The 9,631-nt window shown below is 41.1% G+C and overlaps 1 protein-coding gene across 1 annotated transcript; it reads left to right on the top strand.

The window, feature by feature from the left end:
• Positions 1-3,297: 3,297 nt before the first annotated feature.
• Positions 3,298-7,416, top strand: LOC121873324 (transcription factor Maf-like). Its single transcript, XM_042376841.1, has 3 exons — positions 3,298-3,378; positions 6,157-6,423; positions 6,749-7,416. The coding sequence occupies exons 1-3, from the start codon at positions 3,367-3,369 to the stop codon at positions 6,839-6,841; spliced, it is 372 nt and encodes a 123-aa protein (XP_042232775.1). The 5' UTR covers positions 3,298-3,366; the 3' UTR covers positions 6,842-7,416.
• Positions 7,417-9,631: the final 2,215 nt, after the last annotated feature.

The raw sequence follows: 9,631 nt of genomic DNA, 5'->3' as shown, positions 1-9,631 counted from the left end.
TAAAGGCAGTGCACTATATACCTACGTTCATTAAAGCTAAAACAACCCCTCAATTTTGGTCCGCTATATCCACATGTCCTACTAACCCGTAATAACACAACATACTGGAACAAAAAAGAATTACAAAAGAGAAGAAATATTATGTTAATGACGAGTAGATGACTTATTGTTCATAACACCTGTAGTCTCATTACATCTTTACCTGTGATGTTGTCTGTACTATATAATCTACCGCTAATAATTCTTGATAATATTCTTGAGAATATTTATAATCATTGGTAAATAAAGTAAACTACAAAGAGAACAAAATCCCTTGAGTAAGACGAATAACTTTAGCCCGAGTACAATGTCATCGTACTCAAGAGATTCAGTCTGCTTACTAAAGAGGTTAATTGAACGTACTCAAAGGGTTAACATATCTTAGTGGACTACTTCATCACACTCAGAAGGTTGGGACCGTTCTCAAGAAGTTTAAGGAAATCGTACTCAAAGAGGTTAAGATAATCGTACTCAAGTGGATAATTATTGTGTTCAGGGAGTTGAAATTTGAAATACGTTAGTGGCTAATTTACTGCACTTATTAAACGTACTCAGGAGGCTAAAACAAACGTCAACTCTCATTTAAAATCATAAATCATTAAATATCTCAGGTGAAAAAAAAAATAATAAAAATCCACTAAAACCGATGAACTTCTCGTACTTCTTGTTAAGACGGATCACCAAAAGATTCTGCCCCCCCCCCAACCCACCACATCCAACTAATTCTACCTGATGAATAAACGCCCTAACGCTCACTTGGGGGAAAGGTTAAATTACGGTGTTTAATCATCAGGTGGTATAAGTAGGGGTTACTAATCTACATAAAATCCCTTACTCTTTTTTCTCCCCACATATATCTATCAGGACAAATGTACCCCCCGCCCCCTCCCTCCATCTCATATTGACTCACATACAGAAAAGTTCCTCCTGTATTCTCACACTCCTTTGTTTAAGAATTTTTAACAAGATTGAACTCTTTCTTTACATCGGTTTGGTCTTGGTTTTACTGCTGACAACATCATCGTCGACCTTGATGACGTAACCAGTTCATCGTGAAGCGCTCATAATGTGGGGTAATTTCCTTGATTAATCGCTCTATGCTTAGCCAGAAGCTGTGAGAGACTTTTATTGGTCAGTACTGGTTCCTTGCTGACGGACTAACGTTAAGAATGACCCCTAGACAACGACCTTTAACATGTACGACTTGATGTTTGGCTTTTCAATCGGCAGCCTTACTTAATCTAACCTAACTTAACCAAACCAAAACATTACTTACCCGAATCTAACCTAACCGATATTAGCTTACCTTATCTTATCCATTACCTAACCTAACTTCCTGATTTAACCTAACCTACTCTGACCTAACCTAAATTACCATAGCCTATCCTAACCTACCCAACCCTAATCTAATTTGAAATACCTTACCTTGACCTAAACCTAACCTAACCTAACCAACCCCTAACCTAACCTAACCAACCCAAACCTAATATAACCAACCCTAACCTACCATAATCTATCCTACCCTAACCTCTTGTACACGACCGTTTTCTCACAGTACTTCCAAAACATTGCTTAGTAGAAGACGCAAGAGTTCCAAGCAATTTACTCTCTGGTTGTGGAACATCATAACAGACGCAGAGTTCATTACAGTAGTCAAGCCGAGACGAAACACCTATCACGTTACTGATGATGACAAGTGATGCCTAATGAGTCATCAAACAAAATTTCAAATCGTAGTAGAATTAATTTGGATCATTACCAAATAAATTCATAATCAGAAGGAAAATTATATTAATAAAATAATACAAATCGCCTCATAGCTCTAGAGAACATCTGTAGGTCGTCAGAGAACACCTGCAGGTCGTCAAACACTCGCAGGTCGTCAGAGAACACCTGCAGGTCGTCAAACACTCGCAGGTCGTCAGAGAACACATGCAGGTCGTCGAACACTTGCAGCTCGTCAAAGGACACCTGCAGGCCGAAAGAGAACACCTGCAGGCCGAAAGAGAACACCTACAGGTCGTCAGAGAACACCTGCAGGTCGTCAGAGAACACCTTCGCATCATCCATCAGGAGCAGTGCAACACGTGGGTCAGGCGTGAGGGACATAGTTTTTGTTAGACCAGACACTAACCTGACACCTGGCCAGGTATTACCTACCCTAGCCTCACCTACCACCTTTGTTCTTATAATATACAGTTTATTAAGAGTCTTTACTAACTTCTGTTACGTTATTCCTTATCAGCAGAACTTCTGGAGAACCTCAGTACAGCTTGAGAAGAACATCAGAACTTCAGCAGAACCAGCAAAACTTCAAGAGAAACTCAGAACAACTTCAGGTGAACTTCAGGAAATGTTTAGCAGAATTTCAGGGGAACTTCAGCATAACTCTCTTATGGGTCTATTTTGGGTTATATTTGCCATATATTGGTAAAAAAAATTTCTTGGAAAAATGGAAAGTTCGGTAATAAACAACTGCTTCCCTGGTGTTGTGTGTGTGTGTGTGTGTGTGTGTGTGTGTGTGTGTGTTCTCTGTACTTGTAACTTACAAGCCCATAACCCCCTAAGGCCATGACATCAACAACACTGTCTACACTCACTGCCTTAAGTCACAAAGACATTAATATTTCATTGACTTCACAGACGTCAATACTGCCATTGAAACCACAACCTTTACTGACAAACACAAACACTTGAATAACTTATTGACTTCAGCGATGTCAACCACTGCTCCTGCTGAGACCATCACCCCTACAGACTCTAATAAACACCTGGACAATTTACCTCTGTGTGACAGGAGAAAGAATTAACATGTCACAATAATCACAGATATACTGGACATTATAGCCTAGTTAGGGGGCCGTCACACTAAGTCGCCGTGGGTGTGGTCGCCTTTTTTTACCCCATGTCTATTCTCGGTGTGGGGGAATTTGGTCTCAGGAGTATAAAAAAAAACACGTTCTTTGTCAACAAAAAATTATCCCGTCTTTACCATTAATTTTTTCAACATAAACAAAATTATACATTTATATATATTTTGTTTTCAATTTCTGTGGATGTTTTAGAGTTCGATACCATACTGGGTAATCAATTGGGTTTTAAGCGGGAATATAATGTAAATTGGTGTAAATCTAAACTAGGGATTAATATTACAAGATAGAGAGACGGACGCGGAGGCAACCGTCTAACCTCTTAATGCCATTTGTTGCTCGATGTTACCACACAGTCATGACGTCAGAGGTGGGAACAGTATAAAAGGCAGGTGCACCGAGGCTCGACACACAGGTCAGCTATCTGAGTCGTACAGACAAGATCCTCTCCAGCAACATGAAGGCTTTCGTAAGTTTTAAAGAAGATGTGAATACTGGTGGTGGAAAACTTGTGTGATATTTTTAACTTTTAAGCTTGTGAAAATCAGGAGTGAAACAGTTTCTTACGAGTTAGTTTTTTTTTAAACTCACAAACACCGTTAACAAAATAAGTGACGAGGGAGGCATTCAAACCTTATATCTTACGTGTGAGAGTGTGTGTGTATGTGTCTGTGTGTGTGTGGGAGCCTCAGGACGTGGGGTTCGAATCCTGACAAAGCGGATATTGGATGAAAAGTGTCGGTATCCAGAAAGCATGAGTGACCGAGTGCAATGGAAGTGAAACTGAAGTGACTGATAGTAATCCCGGTACAGGACCCACTTAACCTCCCTCACCTGTCCTTAGTTTGTTCCTCCTGCCATGGAAATTTCTCTCACGGGAACCCAGCCCTCTTGAGTACGATAAGCTTACCCAGCCCTCCTGAGTACGATAAACACCCCAGCCCTCTTGAGTACGATAAGCTTACCCAGCCCTCTTGAGTACAATAAGCTTACCCAACCCTCTTAAGTACGATAAGCTTACCCAACCCTCTTGAGTACAATAAGCTTACCCAACCCTCTTGAGTACAATAAGCTTACCCAGCCCTCTTGAGTACAATAAGCTTACCCAGCCCTCTTGAGTACAATAAGCTTACCCATCCCTCTTGAGTACAATGAGATTACCCAACCCTCTTGAGTACGATAAGCTTACCCAACCCTCTTGGGTACAATAAGCTTACCCAACCCTCTTGAGTACGATAAGCTTACCCAGCCTTCTTGAGTACAATAAGCTTACCCAGTCCTCTTCAGTACGATAACCTTACCCAGCCCTCTTGAGTACGATAAACTTACCCAGGCCTCTTGAGGACGATAAGCTTACTCAGCCCTCTTCAGTACGATAACCTTACCAAAGCCCTTTTGAGTACGATAAGCTTACCCAACCTTCTTCAGTACGATAAACTTACCCAGCCCTCTTGAGTACGATAAACTTACCCAGCCCTCTTGATTACGATAAGCTTACCCAGGCCTCTTGAATACGACAAACTTACCCCGCTCTCTTCAGTACGATAAGCTTACCCAGCCCTCTTGAGTACGATAAGCTTAACCTTCCCCTTGAGTACGTAAAATTAACCCCTTTCATTAACTTAACCTACGAGATATAACTACAGCACTCTCTTAAGACGTGTAATTGAACTTTGTGTATGATAATAAACCTTTGAGTACTATAACAAGCTGAAGATAAGCCTGAGTGCGATAACTTCATCCCTGTTTACTATGATTACTCAGCTTTACCAGTAAGTTTATTTAACCTCATGAGTACGAGTATTTAACCCCATGAGTACGAGAATTTAACCCCATGAGTACGAGTATTTAACCCCATGAGTACGAGTATTTAACCCTACGAGCACGAGTATTTAACCTATTAAGGAGTATAATTTAGCTCTATAACACAATACCTTGAACCCCGAGGTACGATAATCTAAGTGTAAACATAACATCGAGGGTGCGAGAATTTAACTTTTTCGTCAGCTAACTTAACCATTAACTGGCGTAAGTTAAGCTCATTGATTATAACTTAAAATGAACACTGTTAAAGCTCTAATGGATTCCTAACGTAACCTCATAAACTGCAGTTCGTAAAGGAGATTTCAAGAAGTCACAAAACATTATCTTAGGCTTTATAACGAGATTTTCCAGTAGTTTCGTTATGTCGTAATTCTGTTCTTTGTAAATGTGACTAACTGAAACAAGGCTAATCAGAGCAAGTTTTTACGACACTCTGTAATAATTTTAACTGAGGATTAGTTATTTAGGAATCTTTTATCTGTAAATATTTATGAACATAATTTAATTATCACTCAACTGTAAGCAAATATATTCTGAGGGTGTATACATAAGCCACCAAACTGAAGCAGCGAAATACAACTCAACGAAAACTAATATATAAGAGAAAACAATAAAGTATTTTTTTTGTTTCGTGTTGTGTGAACCTCAAGTCGTAGGAATGAAGTGAATGTTGAATGAATGTGAAACATGAATAAAGGAACATTCACCCTCATTGTTGTGTGTATGTGATACAACATGTTTATAGGGTACAGGTCAGGGGAGTATGAATGAATCTTCTGTATTCTATTACAGTAATTAAGAGAATGGAGAGTTACAGTGTGAAGATGTGAGACAGATGTATGGGCAGAAGAACACACATAAGTGGTGTACCACTACTGTCGGTGCTGAAAGCATTCCTGTTTCAACAACTAAACACATAAAGGTCTCCCTAATGATCACACGTATGGTAAGAGTGGTGACGAACGCATGATCATTATGGACTCCTGATGTTTATGGCCAGACACAAATGATTCACTAAAGCCAGTGCACACGAGCGGGGAATTACACAAGTACTTCAAAGATACGATTATTATTATCTAGCAAGTTCAGTAACCTCGAGCATCATTTTTTTTCATCCTAATATATCCACCCTGCCGCCTCTAACCTTCCCACATGATAGTTTCCCTAAAGCATAAACAACGAAATGAGACAGTAGCGACGTGACCTATAGCTGGTGTAAGGCACGGAGAGGAGACTCCCCCCTCCCTTGCCTTAGAATCACCTACAAAAGAAAGTCGTTAACTGATAAAGGTGAGAGAGAGAGAGAGAGAGAGAGAGAGAGAGAGAGAGAGAGAGAGAGAGAGAGAGAGAGACGCCATGTACATATTACATTACTTAGGAAGAAGCCACAAAGAAAATAATGAAATAATCTTCTTTAACACAGGTTGTGCTCCTGGCGGTGGTGGCTGTAGCCTCAGCACAGACTAACCACCCCACTGGTGGTTCTGGTGCTGGTTTAGCGGGTGCTGGTGGCCCTGGAGGAGCCGGTGCTGGAGCAGGAGCTGGAGCTGGAGCTGCTGCGGGTTTTAAGTCTCCCTATGGACCTAAAGTGTACGGTTTTGGCCTCAACAACCCCTGGGCCTTCCCACACAACCCCCAACTGGTGCGGTACGCCGAGAGGTTGGCCGCCCAGCAACCCGGCGTGCTTGTGGTAAGTAAAGGCGCCTCACACCGCCCTCACGTGTCCTGGTGCATGATAACGTGTTAACGCCTCCACATATTAACTTTTATATATCTTTATTGGCTTCTTGTAGTATGTTATAAAAATTAGCTTGCTTTAATTTCTGATGATCACAGCCGAACACGCATCAACTTTTAATGTTGACGTTATCCATAGCTCGGCCTCTATGCACTGTAATGACCATAACATTGGCTATTCTCACTATGTGTTCACAAAGCATATCCTTATCCATTGTAAGACAAAATCATTGGAATTAGTGACGGAAGGTTTAATACACATTTTCTCTCCCCCACAGAGAGTGAACGCTGACGGAGAAATTGACTTCACCAACCAGTATGGTATGGAAGTAGACTTAGTCTCACCCTTCGGTATGGAATTGGAAATATAAAAAAAATACACTTTGTCCTTCATCCCCCCTCCCTTACACACACCCCTAAGTAACGCCGCTAATGAACGCTTTCACTTCTCAGTTTTTTTCATCAGTGCCAACAAAAAGCAGTTCTGAAGCCCTAGTCCACTCACTGTGTAAGTCATACAATTCGCAATATCAAAAGGCATCTCACTGATATTATATCTTAAGAAATCTCAAATTGTTGAAGAAAGCCTTCATGTATATATTTATTCTTTTACGGCTTACTACTCCCTGTCTTTTTTCTCGTCAACTAGTCTCCTAATACCATCTCATACCTCTCTTGGAAATGTTTGATTCAATAGCCCGAGACGGTGTGAACTGTTTCGAGTCCTCACTACTGGATACCCCCGCTCGAGCCTCTGTGTTGAGTGGAGGTGTACGGTGAGGGAGAGGAAACTGGCACACTAGACCCGGGAATTTTGGTTGACCTGTGTTTAAAGTAATGTCTATATACCCATACTCCTGTGGCATCAGGAATTTAGCATATTAACAAGGGATAAATTTATTGGTGATGTACAGTATATTGATTGTAAATAAAGTTATAGACATTATTATTGTGTTGTTTATTGATTCCCTTCCATAGGTCATATAATCATCATATGTTCCTCCACATTCATGACAACAGCAGTCTCTACCACATTCATGGCAAAAAAAGCATCCACCACATTTATGACAACAACAACAACTCCTCACCACATTAATGGCAACAACAATAACAGCTCTCCACTACATGTATGGCAACAACAAAAACTCTACATCACATCTATGGCAAAATCAGTCCACATCCACTTTAATGGCAACAAGAGCTCCCCACCACATTTATGTCAACAACAAACGCTCTCCACCATTTCTATGGCAACATTTATGACAGCACCAACTTTCCACCTCATTTATGGTAGGAACAACAACCCCCCAATAACATATTTGGCAACAACAAATATTTTTCAACATATTCATGGCAACACAAAGAATCCTTCAGGACACTTGTGGCAACTCCAAAATCTCTGTCTGTCTTGATAAAATAAACTTGGTCAGTGAAATAGTGACATTCTTCACTACCAATTCATCTGTACTGTAGGTTCTTCCCTCTTTAGAACTAAATGGTATACAGTATCTTGTATCCGAAAGAAAATGGTAACATTCCAGGGTCGTGGGGCCATGGGGTCATATGAAGGGTCGTGGGGCCATCCGAAAGAAAATGGTAACATTCCAGGGTCGTGGGGCCATGGGGTCATATGAAGGGTCGTGGGGCCATGGGGTCACATGAAGGGTCGTGGGGCCATGGGGTCATATGAAGGGTCGTGGGGCCATGGGGGAGTCATATGAAGGGTCGTGGGGCCATGGGGTCACATGAAGGGTCGTGGGGCCATGGGGTCATATGAAGGGTCGTGGGAACCATGGGGTCATATGAAGAGTCGTAGGGTCGGGGGATCGGTGGTAGAAGCGGTATCGTTCTTGCCTCGCAAGCGAGATGTCACGGGTTCGACTCCCTGGCCGGTGGAAGTTGTTTGGACACTCTTCCTAGCTCCCATTAGTCCCTGTTCACTAGCAGTAAAGTAGGTACCTGGTGTAAATCGAAAGTTGCGAATTCGTATTCAGGGAGTTGTTGGAGCTTCCAATAACTTGATGACATAAACCATTGACTCTTCAGGCTTCTACGCCCTTAACTCATGAGACATAAAGGCAAGCATGAACTTAGCATGCTTCCCTGTTGGGCGCTGTAAACGCTTCTGCGCTTCACCTTGCACAGGATGTAAAGGGGTGCCCAATAAACTAGCCCCCTCGTGGGCAATCTGTAAAAAATCAGTGTGAGGCTAGGGAGGAGGTGGGAGAAGTCGTGAAGATCAGGAGTGAGATGGTCGAGGGCGGGAAGCTAAGAGAGATAAAGTTAATGTGACGGAGTAGGAAAACAAACAAACAACCAAACATAAATAAAGAAGAAAAAAACAATAACAAATGATAACTGATGACTAAGATGAGGTAAAGAAAAACGAAAAAATAATAAGTGAAAAAAGAATAAAAAACGTAATGATTAAGTCTTACACGAGTGTCCTTGGCTTAAAGTCCCCGCCGCACGAAGAATGACAAAACAAGTGAGTCTACGTTTATTTTCAACATAACCTAACCTAACCTCACCTAACCACAACTACTCCATAAAACCACTAAGAATGTTCGTCCTTCATCACTTTACGCCTCTAACTTAAAGGTAAACAGTTAAACAAAACAAGACGTCTAGAATGACAAAAAAAAAGACAAAATTTGGAGTTTATTCGAGAACAACTATTGCATAAGAGTTGCTTACATATGTCCGAGGTTCAGTGAAAACTTTTATCTCGTTTCTTCACTGATCCCTTGACATTTTAGCAAGTTTTTACGAGACAACTTGACCTTTTCTCGAGAGGGCGGGGCACCTTCCTCCTTGCTAAGTCATCTGTCTTCACACTTCTCTCTCTCCGAGCTTTCTGGTTGAGGGGTTGTTCCATACATCAGGAGAACAATAATGAACAAAAACACGCTAACTTTACCTCAAGAACATCCTGATAACATCTCATCTCGTATACAGGGAAAGCCATTATCATATGTACCTCAGTTGGCTCATGTGAAGATTAGCCCCCCAATCCAAGAACTTGTCATTGACTTGTTTAACGTTATAAAAATAAAATATTGTAACTAATTCCTTTCCTAGAAGAATATGCTTGTATTTCTGGGTGAAATTTCGGATCATCTGAAGATTAACTCCCCAGCTTGTTTCAGATGGTAATTAAA

Source organism: Homarus americanus, unplaced genomic scaffold, assembly GCF_018991925.1.
Source record: "Homarus americanus isolate GMGI-L3 unplaced genomic scaffold, GMGI_Hamer_2.0 scaffold32929, whole genome shotgun sequence".
Classification (NCBI taxonomy): Eukaryota; Metazoa; Arthropoda; class Malacostraca; order Decapoda; family Nephropidae; genus Homarus; species Homarus americanus.
This window is presented reverse-complemented; position numbering and strand designations above follow the sequence as displayed.

Bases quoted from the DNA above. Each gene is read 5' to 3' on its own strand.
- LOC121873324 (XM_042376841.1), top strand. The intron at 6,424-6,748 runs GTAAGTAAAGGC...TCTCCCCCACAG, and splicing joins AGCAACCCGGCGTGCTTGTG to AGAGTGAACGCTGACGGAGA.